This window comes from Coregonus lavaretus, assembly GCF_964263955.1.
Source record: "Coregonus lavaretus genome assembly, chromosome: 6".
Classification (NCBI taxonomy): Eukaryota; Metazoa; Chordata; class Actinopteri; order Salmoniformes; family Salmonidae; genus Coregonus; species Coregonus lavaretus.
The window spans coordinates 37143751-37162738 of NC_139993.1; the positions used below are offsets into that span (position 1 = coordinate 37143751).

Here is an 18988-nt window from a genome sequence, read left to right on the forward strand (position 1 = left end):
TCGCCGAGGGTGCCTTCCCTCCTTGTTCAGGCAGGTTTCGGTGTTCGTCGTCACTGGCTTACTAGTTGCTGCCGATCCATTTATCATCACTCCACTTGTCTTGTCTAATTAATCACACACACCTGGTCCTTATCTCCAATTAGTAATTGTATAAGTGTTCCCTCTGCTTCCTTGTCTGTGTGGGTGATTGTTTGTAGAGCTGTGTGTAGCTCGGTTGAGCTACCCTTACCTTGTTGTTGCCAGGGTAGATATTTCCCCTGTGCCTGAGTTTTGTTGTCGCATGCTTGCGCAACTGTTTATCGACGGAATAAACTCTTTGGATGCGTATTACTCTTCTGCGCCTGACTCCTTCTATCACACGCATCACAGAATCACCCACCCGCTATGGTGTCAACGGGAGAAGAGTGCATGCCTGGAGTCGTGGCACGGGTCCAGGAGCACTCACGATGCTGGCCAGTTTGGGGGAAGCGATGGATCGGGTTCTTCAGGTCGTCCAACGCCTGGAGAGGAGCAGACCCGATCTGTCGAGACCAGCTGGCCAACCGGATCCAGCCACCTACACCCCAGCACCAGGAGGGATCCAGATATCCCGACCACGAGCGTTTGAGGGGACAGCGACGCTGTGCCAGGGATTCCTCCTCCAATTGGAGCTTTACTTCGCCAGCATCAGGCCGGTACCATTGGAGCTAGAGAAGGTGTCCGTCCTCGTTTCCTGCTTCTGTGGGAAAGCCCTGGAGTGGGCCAACGCGGTGTGGAACGAAGGAGGAGCCGCGTTGGAGGACTACAGGGAGTTCGCTCGCCTCTTTCGGGCGGTATTCGAGGCGGGTGAGCGACTGGTCCACCTGAGGCAGATGACGAGGACCGTGCAGGACTTCGCGTTGGAGTTCCGGACGCTGGCAGCGGGGTCCAGGGGTGGAACGAGCGGTCCCTGATCGACCATTTCCGGTGCCATCTGCTGGAGGACGTCCGACGGGAGCTAGCCTGCCGGGACACCATGTTGTCCTTCAAAAAACTGGTGGACATGGCCATTCGGTTGGACAACCTGCTGGCAGCCAGAGGACGTCCCGGTAGGGGTCTGCCCGTTTCCACCCCGGAAGACTCGGACCTCGAGCCGATGGAGCTGGGTGGAGACGCCTGCCGAGAGAGCGGAGGAGGACAGCGACAGTGCCACTCTGGTGGCACGAAGGGACAATCCACCACACGTCGTAGTCAACGTTTTTTTGGGCCTGGAGGCGGCAGACAGGGCACTCACGCATCACCCCAGGTATCGAACACCCACACTGGTTCAGAGCCCTCTGTTGCGCACTGTACCCTACCTATCCACTTTCCCGATCACATGGTAGTTCCCCAGTGTAAGGCACTAGTCGATTCTGGCGCAGCTGGGAACTTTATGGATAGGGCATTCGCACGCCGTCAAGGCATTTCATTGGTTCCCCTCTCCATTCCACGTCCCCTCAGAGCACTCGATAGTCGACCATTAGGGTCTGGATTTGTTACGGAAGTCACTATACCAGTCACCATGATCACCCAGGAGAATCATTTTGAGCAGGTGATTTTTTCGATTATTGAATCTCCTGATTTCCCTGTGGTATTAGGTATCCCTTGGTTAGCACTCCACAACCCCACCATCTCATGGTCGCAGAGGGCTCTCATGGGGTGGTCGCGTGAGTGTTAGGGTAGGTGTCTAGATGTTTCCGTTGGTGCAACCACAGTGTAAAGTCCAGATAGTACCTCCACCGTGCGCATTCCCCCCGAATACCGTGATCTAGCGCAAGCGTTCTCTAAAATGCAGGCGACTAAGTTACCACCTCACCGGGCGGGGGATTGCGCGATAAACCTCAGGGTAGACGCTGTACCTCCCAGGAGTCATATATACCCCCTGTCACAGGCGGAAACGGTAGCTATGGAGACATATGTCACCAAGTCCCTGCGTCAGGGGTATATACGTCCCTCCACTTCACCCGCCTCCTCGAGTTTCTTCTTTGTGAAGAAGAAGGACGGAGGTCTGTGCCCGTGCATTGATTATCGACCACTGAACAGGGAGACAATCAGATTTAGTTATCCTCTCCCCCTCCTTCCTTCAGTGGTCGAATCGATGCATGGGGCGCGCTTCTTCACCAAATTGGATCTCAGGAGTGCGTACAACCTGGTGCGTATCCAAGAGGGAGATGAGTGGAAGACAGCATTCAGCACAACCACAGGCATTATGAATACCTGGTGATGCCCTATTGTTTGATGAATGCTCCCTCAGTTTTCCAGTCCTTTGTGAACGAGGTGTTTCGGGACATGCTTGGTCGCGGTGTAGTGGTCTACATCGATGACATCCTGGTGTATTCCGCCACTCGCACTGAGCATGTGTCCCTGGTTCACAAGGTGCTGGCCCGACTGTTGGAGAATGACCTTTATGCTAAGGCAGAGAAGTGTATGTTTTTCCAGCAGTCCATCTCCTTCCTTGGATACCGCATTTCCACCTCAGGGGTGGAGATAGAGGGAGATCGCATTTCAGCCGTGCGTAATTGGCTGACTCCAACCACGGTTAAGGAGGTGCAGCGATTCCTTGGCTTTGCCAACTACTATCGAAGGTTTATCCGGGGCTTTGGCAAGGTCGCAGCTCCCATCACAACCCTGTTGAAGGGTGGGCCGTCCCGGCTCCGCTGGTCTGCTGAGGCGGATCTGGCCTTCAGGAGACTGCGGGGTCTGTTCACCTCAGCTCCGGTACTAGCCCACCCCGATCCATCACTACCGTTTGTAGTGGAGGTGGATGTGTCCAAGGTAGGGATGGGCGCTGTCCTATCCCAACGCTCGGGCACGCCACCCAAGCTCCGCCCCTGTGCCTTCTTCTCGAAGAAGCTCAGCCCGGCTGAGCAGAACTACGACGTTGGTGATTGGGAGCTGTTGGCTGTTGTCCGAGCTTTGACCGTGTGGAGGCATTGACTCGAAGGGGCGAAACACCCTTTCCTCGTCTGGACGGACCACCGTAACCTGGAGTACATCCGGGCAGTGAGGAGGCTGAATCCTCGCCAGGCCAGGTGGGCCCTATTCTTCACCCGGTTTGATTTTACATTGTCATACATTCCGGACACGAAGAACGTAAAGGCAGACGCACTGTCCCAGCTGTATGACACAGAGGAGAGGCCCAGAGACAACAGCCCCATACTCCCGGCCTCATGCATTGTGGCGCCGGTAGTATGGGCAATGGACGCGTATATATAGAGCAGGCATTACGCACAAATCCATCTCCACCGCAGTGTCCAGCTGGGCTGCAGTACGTGCCTGCTCTTATCCGTGATCGTCTGATCTTCTGGGCACACACGTCACCCTCCTCTGGTGACCCAGGTATCGGTCGTACAGTGCGCTGCCTAGGTGGAAAGTACTGGTGCCCTATCTTGGCTAAGGACGTGAGGGTGTACGTCTCCTCCTGCTCGGTGTGCGCCCAGAGTAAGGCACCTAGGCACCTCCCAGCGGGTAAGCTACAACCATTACCAGTTCCACAACGACCATGGTCTCACCTTTGCATTGATTTTCTAACTGATCTTCCCCTCTCCCAAGGTAATACAACCATCCTGGTCGTTGTGGACCGCTTCTCAAAGTCCTGCCGCCTCCTTCCTCTACCTGGTCTCCCCACGGCCCTGCAGACTGCGGAGGCCCTGTTTACTCATGTCTTCCGGCACTACGGGGTACCAGAGGTCCCCAGTTTACGTCCAAGGTCTGGAAGGCGTTCATGGAACATCTGGGGGTCTCGGTCAGCCTGACCTCTGGGTTCCACCCTGAGAGTAATGGGCAGGTGGAACGGGTAAATCAGGACGTGGGTAGGTTCCTGCGGTCCTACTGCCAGGACCGGCCGGGGGAGTGGTCGGTGTTCTTGCCATGGGCAGAATATGCCCAGACCTCTCTCTGCCACTCCTCCACTAACCTAACGCTTTTCCAGTTTGTTCTAGGTTACCAACCGGTTCTGTCACCGTGGCACCAGAGCCAGACCGAGGCTCCTGCGGTGGATGACTGGTTTCGACGCGCGGAGGAGACATTGGATGTTGCCTATGTTCACCTCCAATGCTGACCGCCACCGCAGTGAGGCCCCCATCTTTGTACTGGGGGATCGGGTCTGGCTCTCGACCCAGAATCTGCCCCTCCGCCTGCCCTGCCGGAAGCTGAGCCCGCGGTTTGTGGGGCCGTTCAAAGTCCTGAGGAGAGTCAACGAGGTCACATATAGGTTATTACTTCCCCCTGATTACCGTATTAACCCCTCGTTTCATGTGTCTCTCCTCAGGCCGGTGGTAGCTGGCCGCTCCAGGAGTCTGAGGTGCGGGAGGTCCTTCCACCTCCTCTGGACATCGAGGGGGCCCCGGCGTACTCGGTCCGTTCCATCCTGGATTCGAGGCATCGGGTGGGGGGCCTTCAGTACCTTGTGGAGTGGGAGGGGTACGGTCCGGAGGAACGGTGCTGGGTCCCGGTAAGGGATATCCTCGATCCCTCCATGTTACGGGATTTCCACCGTCGCCATCCGGCTCGCCCTGCTCCGCGTCCTCCTGGCCGGGGCCGCGCGTCAAGGTGGGGGGGGGGGGTACTGTCACGACTTCCGCCAAGGCTGCCTCCCCTCGTTGTTCGGGCAGGTTTCGGCGTTCGTCGTCACCTGCTTACTAGCTGCTGCCGATCCATTTATCATCACTCCACATGTCTTGTCTAACTAATCACACACACCTGGTCCTTATCCCCAATTAGTCATTGTATAAGTGTTCCCTCTGCTTCCTTGTCTGTGTGGGTGATTGTTTGTAGTGAGCTGTGTGTAGCTCGGTTGAGCTACCCTTACCTTGTTGTTGCCAGGGTAGATATTTCCTCTGTGCCTGAGTTTTGTTGTCACATGCTTGCACAACTGTTTATCGACGGAATAAACTCTTTTGGATGCGTATTACTCTCCTGCGCCTGACTCCTTCTATCACACGCATCACAGCGGTGGAAATGTTTTTTGGGGATTAAGTTCATTTTCATGGCAAAGAGGGACTTTGCAATTAATTGCAATACATCTGATCACTATTCATAACATTCTGGAGTATATGCAAATTGTCCTCTGTAGCTCAGCTGGTAGAGCACGGCGCTTGTAACGCCAAGGTAGTGGGTTCGATCCCCGGGACCACCCATACACAAAAATGTATGCACGCATGACTGTAAGTCGCTTTGGATAAAAGCGTCTGCTAAATGGCATATTATATATTATATTATAAAAACTGAGGCAGCAGACTTTGTGAAAATTAATATTTGTGTCATTCTCAAAACTTTTGACCATGACTGTATAGTGTTCACTGTAGTGTTTCTTCCTGTTAAGTCCGCAAAGACTGTAGTATTTACAGTTAACTATAGTATAAATACTGTAGTAAATGAAAACCGTAGTATATACTATAGTAATTAATGTAGTGTTTTTGCAGATTGTAGTATACTGTAGTATTTACTGTAGTGTTTTTGCGGACTGTAGTATGCTGTAGTATTTACTGTAGTATTTTTAAGACATTGCTGTAGTATTTACTATTGTGTTTTTGTTTGATTATTGACGTAGAAGTGGAGGATTTCTCCTTCAGGAAACCTACTGTAGAAATAGTAAAAGAGCACATTTTCCATAACCTGTAGGACTTGGGTCTGAATGGATAGTTTCTGGACTTTTTTGTATAACTTGTAGGTAACACATATGGTCTATACTTGGCATGTAGGTTTCTCACTTATGGGTGGCACAATGGGCAGGGTTATATGCAAATGAAAATAATATTTGCGGACATTACTGTACTATTTACTAAATTTTGTTGTTGTTGCTGATAATAATGTAGTGTTTACTATAGTATTCTACAGTATACTACAACATTCTATAGTAAGTCATTACTACAAATTATTGAGGGATACTACAGTGTGTAGTATAGTATTCTACAGTATACTACTGTTTACTATATACAGTGTATTCGGAAAGTATTCAGACCTCTTGACTTTTTCCACATTTTGTTACGTTACAGCCTTATTCTAAAATAGTTTTTTTTTATCCTCATCAATCTACACACAATACCCCATGATGATAAAGTGAAAACAGGTTTTTAGAAATTTGTGTAAATGTATTTACATAAGTATTCAGACCCTTTGCTATGAGATTCGAAATTGAGCTCAGGTGCATCCTGTTTCCCTTGATCATCCTTGAGATGTTTCTACAACTTGATTGGAGTCCACCTGTGGTAAATTAAATTGATTGGACATGATTTGGAAAGGCACACACCTGTCTATGTAAGGTCCCACAGTTGACAGTGCATGTCAGAGCAAAAACCAAGCCATGAGGTCGAAGGAATTGTCCGTAGAGGTCCGAGACAGGATTGTGTCGAGGCACAGATCTGGGGAAGGGTACCAAAAAATGTCTGCAGCATTGAAGGTCCCCAAGAACACAGTGGCCTCCATCATTCTTAAATGGAAGAAGTTTGGAACCACCAAGACTCTTCTTAGAGCTGGCTGCCCACCCAAACTGAGCAATCGGGGGAGAAGGGCCTTGGTCAGGGAGGTGACCAAGAACCCGATGGTAATTCTGACAGAGCTCCAGAGTTCCTCTGTGGAGATGGGAGAACCTTCCAAAAGGACAACCATCTCTGCAGCACTCCACCAATCAGGCCTTTATGGTAGAGTGGCCAGATGGAAGCCACTCCTCAGTAAAAGGCACATGACAGCCCGCTTGGAGTTTGCCAAAAGGCACCTAAAGGACTTTCAGACCATGAAAAACAAGATTCTCTGGTCTGATGAAATCAAGATTGAACTCTTTGGCCTGAATGCCAAGTGTCACGTCTGGAGGAAACCTGGCACCATCCCTACGGTGAAGCATGGTGGTGGCAGCATCATGCTGTGGGGATGTTTTTCAGCGGCAGGGACTGGGAGACTAGTCAGGATCAAGGGAAAGATGAACAGCGCAAAGTACAGAGAGATCCTTGATAAAAACCTGCTCCAGAGCGCCCAGGACCTCAGATTGGGGAGAAGGTTCACCTTCCAACAGGATAATAACCCTAAGCACCCAACCAAGACAACGCAGAAGTGGCTTCGGGACAAGTCTCTGAATGTCCTTGAGTGGCCTAGCCAGAGTCCGGACATGAACCCAATTGAACATCTCTGAAGAGACCTGAAAATAGCTTGCAGCGACGCTCCCCATCCAACCTGACAGAGTTTGAGAGGATCTGCAGAGAAGAATGGGAGAAACTCCCCAAATACAGGTGTGCCAAGCTTGTAGCGTCATACCCAAGAAGACTCAAGGCAGTAATCGCTGCCAAAGGTGCTTAATAATAAATAAATAAAATAATATGCCATTTAGCAGACGCTTTTATCCAAAGCGACTTACAGTCATGCGTGCATACATTTTTGTGTATGGGTGGTCCCGGGGATCGAACCCACTACCTTGGCGTTACAAGCGCCGTGCTCTACCAGCTGAGCTACAGAGGACCACAACAAAGTACTGAGTAAAGGGTCTGAATACTTACGTAAATGTGATATTTCAGTTTAATTTACATTTTTACTGTTTTTACATTATGGGGTATTGTGTTTAGATTGATGAGAAAAAAATACAATTTAATCAATTTTAGAATAAGGCTCTAACGTAACAAAATGTGGAAAAAGTCAAGGGGTCTCAAAACTTTCTGAATGCACTGTAATTCTTTAGTAAGTACTGTAGTAGTGTTTTTTCATGTGGGATGGGACTGTACTTGGCCAGGAGAGATACTGCAAAGAAACACACCAAATTGATCAGAGATACATTGTAGACATTGTTAATGTTGTAAATGGCTATTGTAGCTGGAAACGGCTGATTTTTAATGGAATATCTACATAGGCGTACAGAGGCCCATTATCAGCAACCATTAGTCCTGTGTTCCAATGGCACATTGTGTTTGCTAATCCAAGTTTAGCATTTTAAAAGGCTAATTGATCATTAGAAAACCTTTTTGCAATTTGCTCCGTTGTGCACCGGGGCCTCCCACTCCTCTTTCTATTCTGGTTAGAGCCAGTTTGCGCTGTTCTGTGAAGGGAGTAGTACACAGCGTTGTACGAGATCTTCAGTTTCTTGGCAATTTCTCGCACGGAATAGCCTTCATTTCTCAGAACAAGAATAGACTGACGACTTTCAGAAGAAAGTTCTTTGTTTCTGGCCATTTTGAGCCTGTAATCGAACCCACAATTGCTGATGCTCCAGATACTCAACTCGTCTCAAGAAGGCCAGTTTTATTGCTTCTTTAATCAGCACAACAGTTTTCAGCTGTGCTAACATAATTGCAAAAGGGTTTTCTAAATTAGCCTTTTAAAATGATAAACTTGGATTAGCAAACACAACGTGCCATTGGAACACAGGACTGATGGTTGCTGATAATGGGCCTCTGTACGCCTATGTAGATATTCCATAAAAAAATCAGCCGTTTCCAGCTACAATAGCCATTTACAACATTAACAATGTCTACACTGTATTTCTGATCAATTTGATGTTATTTTAATGGACCAAAAAATTGATTTTCTTTCGAAAACAAGGACATTTCTAAGTGACCCCAAACTTTTGAACGGTAGTGAATGTGTGAAGGACGTCACGCTGCTTGCTTAGCGAGTACCACTTCCTCCTGATTCGTCTCACACCGAGGCTCGAACCCAGGACCTCTGCTTTGCTAGCACACGTGACGGCCTTCCTGAAGCATCTTACTAGTCGCGCCACTAGCTAACTATTTGTTGGTGCAAGTTGCTAGTTATTTGGCGGTGCAAGTTGGGACACTTCAGGCTGAAGAGTACGTTTCAGACATCCCCATGTGCTATACATGCACTCCTATTCTCCCAGGCCGCGAGTTGAGTCTCTCTGAGAAGTCCTTTACTGGAGACGGCCGCTCCTGCTTTTTAAATATTTACGAGTCAATTGATAGGGGCCGGGTCCTTGACTCTGGCAGCCAGCCGCACCTGTCCCCTCTGTCCCCTGACAGACCCTGTGCTCCGGCTATGTCTGCTACCACACAAGGGGACATCATCAGACATCATCACCCATAAGTCCCCAATGCTCCCCATGCTCACAGGAGTTAGCGCAGCCTAATGACATAGAATACACTGCAGTAATACACCACACGCTTCTGAATCAGGAAAAACAACGGAGAGGAAAATGAATGCAAGTCAAATAGAGCCTGATGAGCACATAAATCGTCAGACGAAGAAATTACACTGTTACCTTCAATCATGCTGAGATAGGTTTGTTCCTTACCCTAACATAATTTACTGGGGAGAATTTGTTTATGTGAACTCAGCTGAATGTGATTATGATATTAAGTGTTCCTGTTAGCTGTGTGTAAACTGAGATCCTGTCCTGCTCTGAGGGACCCCTGTGTCCTTTGAACTGAGATGGATTGGTGACTCCTGACCTCTGACCATGGCCTGAGGCTGAGGGAGGGGCCACTGACCTGCTCTTTCTATAGTTTATGCAACCACTTTACCCGTAGGCTGTCTATAGGATGATGATGATGGACTACAGTTAGACTTTTCAACCTTTTCCCATGTAGCTGCTTGAAGCTGAATTCCAAATTGACCCCTGGCCCCTATCCTCTAGGCACTTTAGTTGATCTGAAAGGATTGGCTAGGTGTATCCAATATGGCAAGATGCCCTTCTAGCCTATCAAAGGGCAAGATAGAACTATTACCATGCTGATGCTCAGATTTACTGTTTGTAAAGGGTATGGTTTAGGGGAGATTTGGGATTCATTATGGGGGAACTGTCTGTGTGGTCATTCTGACCCCTTCACCTCTCCTCTCCCACTCTCCACCCACCCAGGGAGGCCATCAACAGACTGTGTGAAGCTGTGCCTGGGGGCAAAGGGGCCTGGAGGAGGAAGGTGAGCGAACATCTGTTGATGCAACACTAGTTAAATTGTGTGTGAGTGTGAGTGTGTGTGTGTGATGCTAAGCCCAGGCTCTGTGCTCCTGTCCTATAGAACATTAACAAGGCCCTGCAATCCATCATGGGGAAGAGTAACCTGCGCTTCGCTGGTATGAGCATCGCTGTCAACATCTCTATAGAGGGCCTCAGTTTGCTCATCCCCACCACACGACAGGTTAGAGATCCCCTCTCTTCAACTAACGCAACACAAACAATAAATTGCGATCTTTTTAGAATCCTGTTTTCCTAACAAGATAGCTGATTTGTAGATTATTTGATGTGATGAACGACTGATATAAAATCTGCACATTCCTCTCTTTCTGTTTCACAGGTGATAGCACACCATCCCATGCAGTCCATCTCCTTTGCCTCTGGGGGAGACACGGTGAGAGTTTGCAGCATAAGTGCACTTTGTGCTTTCCTTGTTTACCTCTGTCTGTTTGTTGACATGGGCCGCTTGGCAGACTGCAGGTCTGACTTGGTTGCTTTTGACCGCTTTCCAATCCCATGACTTCACGATCAATAAGGCCTGTAATGCAATTATATCCTAATTCATCAGAGTTTATTGAGGTTTTTCCCTCTGTTGCAGGACACGCCCGATTATGTTGCTTATGTGGCCAAAGATCCAGTCAATCAGAGAGGTATTTCCTTACACAATATTCAATTTCTCATTGTATTTCATAAACAGAAACAACATGTTTATTATAAATCTATGCAGTTTCTTCCTGGCAATAAACACATTAGGATTTACTGGCATTATGGTTTACTAACGCTTGTTTAACTTAAAAATATAGATATTTCTATTTATTCTGTAAAATATAAGTTGTTATATTCACAGTGGCGTTGCAGCACTCACATTCTCTATGTTCTCTTCAGCATGCCATATCCTGGAGTGTTGTGACGGTCTAGCCCAGAATGTCATCAGCACCATCGGGCAGGCCTTCGAACTGCAGTTTAAACAGTACCTCCACAGCCCTCCCAAAGCCATCCCCTCCATGGAGAGGTGAGACAGAGCCACTGCAGTGAATCTGGGATGATAGAGGGAAGTGAACCAGCAACCATCAGGTTTCAAGACTAGCACACTACAAACTGTTCCAAAAGCCCAGACCATTGACGGTTGTTGTAATGTGCTAACTTAGCTGTAGTCAATAAACCAACACTCATCCATCACACACCACTGTATGGACTGTGTAATGACACACAGGCTTGATATTACAATCACAATCGACATGTAACCACATCAAATCAAATTATATTGGCCACATGCGCCGAATACAACAGGTGCAGACATTACAGTGAAACGCTTACTTACAGCCCTTAACCAACAGTGCATTTCTTTTTTTATAAAAAAAAGTAAAATAAAACAACAAAAAGGTGTTGAGAAAAAAATAGCAAAAGTAAAATAAAATAACAGTAGGGAGGCTATATATACAGGGGGGTACCAGTGCAGAGTCAATGTGCGGGGGACCCGTCTAGTTGAGGTAGTTGAAATAATATGTACATGTGGGTAGAGTTAAAGTGACTATGCATAAATAATTAACAGAGTAGCAGCAGCGTAAAAATATGTGGTGGGGGGTGGGGGTGGGGGGGCAGTGCAAATAGTCCGGGTAGCCATGATTAACTATTCAAGAGTCTTATGGCCTGGGGGTAGAAGCTGTTGAGAAGTCTTTTGGACCTAGACTTGGCACTCCGGTACCGCTTGCCGTGCGGTAGCAGAGAGAACAGTCTATGACTAGGGTGGCTGGAGTCTTTGACAATTTTGAGGGCCTTCTTCTGCACCATGGTCAGTGTACACAAGCACTGCACTAAATATAGGGTTGTGGCTGGAAAGACAAAGACTTCACACACCTAGACTCAATGTATTCATCCTGTGTGGTTTTAATGCATTGGTACAGTGCAAGCATGGTGTGCTACTTAAAGCGTTTACTTGCATTTTCCAAAGACACACACTCAACTCAATATGAAACTCAAACATTTTTATCTCTGTCACTTGCTAGAAATGTGATATGCTGTGCTCAGATTTCAGTCCATCGAAATCAAAACTGTTATTTCAAGCGGAGTGCATTTCCCTGTGTCACCGGACCACAAGCGTTTTTAGTGTCACCAGGTAGACAGGAGAATTCTATTGTACCTGCTCTGCTCTGGTTTCAAATGTATCTCCTGCTACCAACAATAGAACCATTCAACCCTCATGTTTAACGTTATCAGATGTGGAGGAAGTATCTGATCCCTTGCCTTGTCACATTTGGGAATTAAATTACCTATATTCTAACCATGTAACTTCAGGAACATCAGGACAGAAGACTCGGCGTGGGGTGATGACGAGGACTCCTTGGAGCACGACTACTACAACAGCATCCCGGGGAAGGTGCCTCCTTTTGGGGGAGTGGTGGACTCAAGGCTGAAGCCTTTTACGGCCTTGCTGGGCCACGTCCACAGCCAACCAGAGAGCAAGGCAGCGCAGGTGATTCCCCAGCCTCCAGCCTCACCACCAAACCCTTTGATATAGTATTTCTGGACACATGACTGATGACCTTGCCTGGTTTTTCCACATAATGTCTCTGAGAAGAGAGAGAACTGTGAGCATACAGTAGCAGTGAACCCAATAACTGTCTTGTAGATGTGCCTGCTACATAATTACAAGAGATTGATATCACTCGAGATAGAAACCAGGCCTCTGGGTTAGCTAATTGGTGAGAGGAAAGTCTTGCTCATACCCTGCAGCCTATACTGAGGATTCAAACATATGGTGTATTACATAGACAAGAGAGGAACTATTTATTACCAGGTGGTCTGAAGAGTCATAAAGAAGTACATGTCTACTATTAGTAATGCTAATGTGAGTTTGGGGCATCTGCTTTTAGATGGGTTCTCCGGCCAGGAGAGACACAGCTTCCTACCCTTCAGGTCAGCTGTGCTACGAGCTGCACTGGGATACTGAAAACAATGGCAGCTCAGGTGAGACACCACGTGGCGTGATATGGTACTGCAGGTGACAATACTGCAAGTCGCAGGTATTATTACAATGTTTGTGGATTCTTTATTTTTTAAGTAAGAATATTGACTAATGGTCTATGGTTATAGGCTATGTGTCTCTAATACAATACCACAGATAACTACAATTTATGAAATGTGTAAGTAAGTAGCTATGTATTAGTAAACTGAGTTGTGATTGACAGGTCTGATAGCAGATGGTTACCAGCAGGCAGACGGCCAGCCTCCGGGGAGCAGGGACTATGAGGAGCACCTATATGTGAACACCCAGAGGCTGGAGGGATTGGAGCAGGGAGCAGAGGGCCACAGGGGGGCCAGGGGGCCAGACAGCCCCATGAAAGACATCTTTGACATGAGTGAGTCTCACCAACAGCTACCCATCCGCTGAACACAGCCACTGACACAATAGAGATACCCTTATTATTCAAGATGTAGGGAGTATCTGGGAAATAGGGTTGGCATGTATGGATGATGTCATTAATGTTACAGGTGTGTGCCATGCATGTGTTCTCACTATTCCTGGTTCTCTGCAGGACCCTTTGAGGATGCTCTAAAGATGCACAAGGCTGGTGGTGTCGGTGGTAACGGTGGGGTGTGTGTGTTGAAGGACCAGTGGCCCAGCCCGCCCCGACGTCGTGCCCCAGTCGCCCCTACAGAGGAGCAGCTCCGGCGAGAGGCCTGGTACCACGGGCGTATGAGCCGCCGTGATGCTGAGAAACTGCTGGTTCGAGACGGGGACTTCCTTGTACGAGACAGTGCCACCAACCCAGGCCAGTATGTCCTGACGGGCATGCACTGTGGTCTGCCCAAACACCTGCTACTGGTCGACCCAGAGGGAGTGGTGAGTGATAATCACCTACTGGCACTTAACAATATTAAAGGTGGAAATGATGGTCAATAAGTCACATTTTTACATAGTCACCTATTGACATCAATGCATGATTAAGTGAAAATTCTACTTAAGTGGAAGTTAGGATTTGTCCCATAGAGATTAAACATTTTCTATGGAAATGGTGTCAGCCACTTAGCTACAGCCTAGCATTAGCATTGTTGAGTACAAAACAATGGTATCAGAAGCATTCTTGTTAGCGTCCTTAAATATGTGGTTACCTGCTAACATCTGTTAGCCCACTCCTCCTCGTCACTGTCAGGTACGCACCAAAGACATGCTGTTTGAGAGCATTAGTCACCTGATCAGCTACCACCTGAAGAACGAGCTGCCCATCGTGGCGGCCGAGAGCGAGCTGCACCTCAAACAGGTGGTCCGTAGGAAACAGTGACCCAGCCAGCCACAGAAGTGATGACTCCCTGGAATGGTAAGAGACCGCAATGACAGCCCAAAGTGATTCAGCACTGCCTAGTTCTAGATTAAAATGACTGCCTTGTGATAACCTTTGTTTCAGTGTGGCCAGTTTATTGATACATGATAATGTATTAATAAAGTTTATGTTCTAGATTTTAGTATTCTACTGGTCTAGATCTCTAATATGTGTTTGAGTGATATCCTTTGAAAGTTTTCCAATATTGCCTGTTTCACCAGGAGTCAGAGGTGTTTCCATGTAATCCCCAGGGAGGAAGATCTTCACTGCCATATCCATATCCCCAGAATCAGAGCATTCACTGGGGTAGGAGGACAGGCGACTCCCTCTGCCCAGGACCCAGGGGCATGGCTGCAGTATTTGGCTTCCTCCCGCAGTGCCCACAAACTGTCCACCATTTCCACCTGAACTCTCAGCATGCAGTCATTAAGCTAAGCAACACCTGGACGCCTCGGATTGGGAGGTAACAGCCCAGTCAATCACAAGGATGGAATTCGAGGTCAGAGGTCATAGAGGGTCAGATTACATCATCACAGTGACATACAGTAGTTGTTCCATAGGAAATCATTATTTTTGAGTGCATGATGATGTTGCACCTCATAATGAGTCTCAAACTGCTGTAGTCAATCACAGTCCCATAATGATTTGGGTTCCCTGTGTCTTTCAGGGAACAAATGTGAACATTCATAGACAAAAACATTGTATATGATATGTAAGAAAATCCTGGCAGAAAAATATCACTCAATTGTTTAATCAGAATGCAGTTCTTTGCTCCTGAGACATTGGGATGCTTTAATTGACTTTTATAAACTGTTCATCTGCAGCAGTAGTACCTGCAACTTCATGAGATGTATTCATATGTAATCTCAGGACCAAATTCTGCAGGCTTTAAATATCTGATTGCATGAATTGAAATATGCTTTAGAGAGTACTAACCAGACACAAACCTAGAAAATGTGTCTGTCCCTCTGTCCCCTCAATATCTACAAGACTACATAACACAAAATACATGGGCAGAACTCTGAATATCAATGTGATTGTTCAATTATAACCACATACTTGTCAAAGTGTTTGTATCGGACAGTCATAGCTCATCAATGAATACCTACCCAAGTTGTGTATTATCAAGCCTACTGTATGAAGTTATCACACTGGTCAGAGCCTGGGCTCTCAGAAGGCAGACTACATTGCTATAAATGACTCAGTGTATATATAATGAATATCTCCTCAGACCCGTAAAATAGTTCAGTGCCTTAATTGTCCATGTGTTTCATATCTTTCCTCCCAAATTGCTTGTACAGTGTGTACTACCACAGCAGAAATACAGTAGTGTGTACTGTATGTACGTATGTATGTATGCCCTGAGAACAAATGACACATTTTCTTGCCATGCCAAACCATACTTTAGTCAATGGATGGAGTGGACTGAAAGAAATCATCCCTTTTTATTGTGAAACATTCTATAAGCTGCTGATGAATATGGGGGGGGGGGGGGGGATCCTGTGTTGTTAATGGCAGCATGTTTGATCAGTAGATAGGGGATCCCCTGGTCTCTGCTGTGTCTCTGTCTCTGTCCAGACACAGGGAAAGAGACAGGACATGGCTTTCTGTGACGTTAGTATACTTTATGCAACTTTTCTAAAATGACCCCTTTGCTTTCTCAGGACTTTCTTGTATCTACTCTTCTTTTAACTAAATGCATTCTTTTCAATAAAATGAATCAAAATTAAGGTTATTCAAATGTGCATGGTTTAGGGCTGACCCCAATTATTCGACTGGTCGATTGTTTGGTCGTTAGGCTGTTGGCCGATCAAGATTGTTTTATTCGAGCAGTAACAAATATATACAGTGCATTCGGAAATTATTCAGACCCCTTGACTTTTTCCACATTTTGTTACGTTACAGCCTTATTCTAAGATGGATTCAATTTGTTTTCTTTTTCTCATCAATCTACACACAATACCCCATAATGACAAAGCAAAAACAGGTTTTTAGAAATGTTAGCAAATGTATTAAAAATACAAAACTGAAATATCACATTTACATAAGTATTCAGACCCTTTACTCAGTACTTTGTTAAAGCACCTTTGGCAGCGATTACAGCCTTGAGTCTTCTTGGGTATGACGCTAAAAACTTGGCACACCTGTATTTGGGGAGTTTCTCCCATTCTTCTCTGCAGATCCTCTCAAGCTCTGTCAGGTTGGATGGGGAGCGTCGCTGCACAGCTATTTTCAGGTCTCTCCAGAGTTGTTCAAACGGGTTCAAGTCCGGGCTCTGGCTGGGCCACTCAAGGACATTCAGAGACTTGTCCCGAAGCTGAGGGTCATTGTCCTTTTGGAAGATGAACCTTTGCCCCAGTATGAGGTCTTGAGTGCTCTGGAGCAGGTTTTCATCAAGGATCTCTCTGTACTTTGCTCAGTTCATCTTTCCCTCGATCCTGACTAGTATCCAAGTCTATGCCGCTGAAAAACATCCTCGCAGCATGATGCTGCCACCATCATGCTTCACCGTAGGGATGGTGCCAGGTTTCCTCCAGACGTGACGCTTGGCATTCAGGCCAAAGAGTTCAATCTTGGTTTCATCAGACCAGAGAATCTTGTTTCTCATGGTCTGAGAGTCCTTTAGGTGCTTTTTGGCAAACTCCAAGCGGGCTGTCATGTGCCGTTTACTGAGGAGTGGCTTCGGTCTGGCCACTCTACCATAAAGGCCTGATTGGTGGAGTGCTGCAGAGATGGTTGTCCTTCTGGAAGGTTCTCTCATCTCCACAGAGGAACTCTGGAGCTCTGTCAGAGTGACCATCAGGTTCTTGGTCACCTCCCTGACCAAGGCCCTTCTCCCCCGATTGCTCAGTTTGGGCGGGCGGCCAGCACTAAGAAGAGTCTTGGTGGTTCCAAACTTCTTCCATTTAAGAATGATGGAGGCCACTGTGTTCTTGGGAACCTTCAATGCTGCAGAAATGTTTTGATACCCTTCCCCAGATCTGTGCCTGGACACAATCCTGTCTTGGACCTCTACGGACAATTCCTTCAACCTCATGGCTTGGTTTTTGCCCTGACATGCACTGTCAACTGTGGGACCTTATATAGACAGGTGTGTGCCTTTCCAAATCATGTCCAATCAATTGAATTTACCACAGGTGTACACAAATCAAGTTGTAGAAACATCTCAAGGATGATCAATGGAAACAGGACGCACCTGATCTCAATTTCGAGTCTCATAGCAAAGGGTCTGAATACTTATGTAAATAAGGTATTTCTGTTTTTTATTTTTTATACATTTGCAAAAATGTCTAATAACCTGTTTTCGCTTAATCATTATGGGGTATTGTGTGTAGATTGATGAGGAAAATGTTTTATTTAATCCATTTTAGAATAAGGCTGTAACTTAACAAAATGTGGAAAAAGGGAAGGGAAGAATGTGGAAAAAGGGAAGGGGTCTGAATACTTTCCGAATGCAGTGTATGTATTTGCGCCCATCTCAGTGAACTAAAACATTGTGGAGGCCTTGACTAAAAACCAATTTATCCTTGATTCGAAAATGTGGTCGGAGGCTCTATATGGAGGTTGTGACACAATTGCGAAGCCTTCAGATGCATGCAGAGGCCAAATCGAGCTCAGTACCTCAGCCTCCCAAATGTTCTAACAATGCGTAGGGCTCTGTATAGCTCCGCATTGACATGCTTGGTTGACAGTAGGTGGGGACGGTACATCCTATATAAACACAAACTCACTTCCTTGACAACAGCTCTGCACTGCTCCGCGAAGCGCAAAAAGTATGAATGCCCTGACTTCTGCTAATCACCGTAAATGCTGCATGGCCAATGCAGACATCGGATTGACCATGCGCCCAGATGCACAATGCACTTCTCTTTCCAGAATGCGCTCTCTCCCGCCAATTTGTGCACATTCATTGTTTCATAACTTCCTTGTGTGCATTGTTTGCGTTTGATTGTTAGTGTATATCAATTCCCCATTACATATATCACCAGTAGTACATTTACCTTTAATTCCTATCATTTCTAATCTACAATGTTTGTTAATTAGGTTAAGGTCATTTATTTTAATGCATTCAATATTATTATTCCAGTCTTCCTGTTCTCATTGTCGGAGTGGACACATTGTTTGCACAGTGCACAACCTAAGCTACACTTGTGAGAAACAAGTTTTGGTTTATTTAATTCCATTTACCAGTTCTGTCAATTTAGTAATTGTATTTTGTTTGGAGCGCTCCTGTCAATGTTGAGTAAGGACACGCATGCATAGAAGTAGGCCTATAGACTACCTGGCCTGCGCGCAAATGTAGGCATATAAATGTGCCCATTTGGGGATCTGATAGTATTTCTGATTGGTTTAAAGCACCACCACTAATGACCTGTGGAGCTTCTCAAAGTAATGTTTTCTTCACATCAAACAGCAAGCAAACGAAGTCTGTTTTTACATCCATTGAGAATTACAATAGTTCCTCAATGTATTTGAAAAATCTTTCCAGCTCTCTCCCTTTCGATAACCACTCAGCATGAAAGGGAAAAATGTCATGCTCTGATCCAGTGGAAACGTCATAAAACAGGCTTCTTATCAGTTATCAGTGCTTGATTTAAACTGAAATAGGTTCCAGTACTCATTTTGGGTGCTGGTACTGTTTATATTTAGGTGCAGGAGTTCCACAATACCTTTAAGCTAATGTTCTATAAGAGGAACAGGAGCTCAAGTAGTAGAAATGTGAGGTGCAGATACTCAGCTCCGGTGAGCTCCTGCCCAAGTCAAGTGCTGCTTCTTA

General features: G+C 46.6%; 1 protein-coding gene across 5 annotated transcripts in view; it reads left to right on the forward strand.

Moving 5' to 3' along the window:
* Nucleotides 1-15941, forward strand: part of LOC311131642 (SHC-transforming protein 2-like) — a 33181-nt gene extending 17240 nt beyond the window's left edge. For 3 of the 5 annotated variants that reach the window (XM_084164739.1, XM_084164742.1, XM_084164738.1), the window contains 11 exons: nt 9794-9854; nt 9954-10073; nt 10230-10283; nt 10488-10539; nt 10775-10901; nt 12185-12362; nt 12763-12856; nt 13078-13248; nt 13426-13733; nt 14020-14208; nt 14433-15941. In XM_084164739.1, coding sequence (XP_084020865.1) covers nt 9794-9854; nt 9954-10073; nt 10230-10283; nt 10488-10539; nt 10775-10901; nt 12185-12362; nt 12763-12856; nt 13078-13248; nt 13426-13733; nt 14020-14172 — 1318 coding nt within the window. In that variant the 3' untranslated portion in view covers nt 14173-14208; nt 14433-15941. The remainder of the gene's footprint in view (nt 1-9793; nt 9855-9953; nt 10074-10229; nt 10284-10487; nt 10540-10774; nt 10902-12184; nt 12363-12762; nt 12857-13077; nt 13249-13425; nt 13734-14019; nt 14209-14432) is intronic. The other 2 variants (XM_084164740.1, XM_084164741.1) reach the window with 2 other exon arrangements.
* The last annotated feature ends 3047 nt before the right edge of the window (nt 15942-18988 follow it).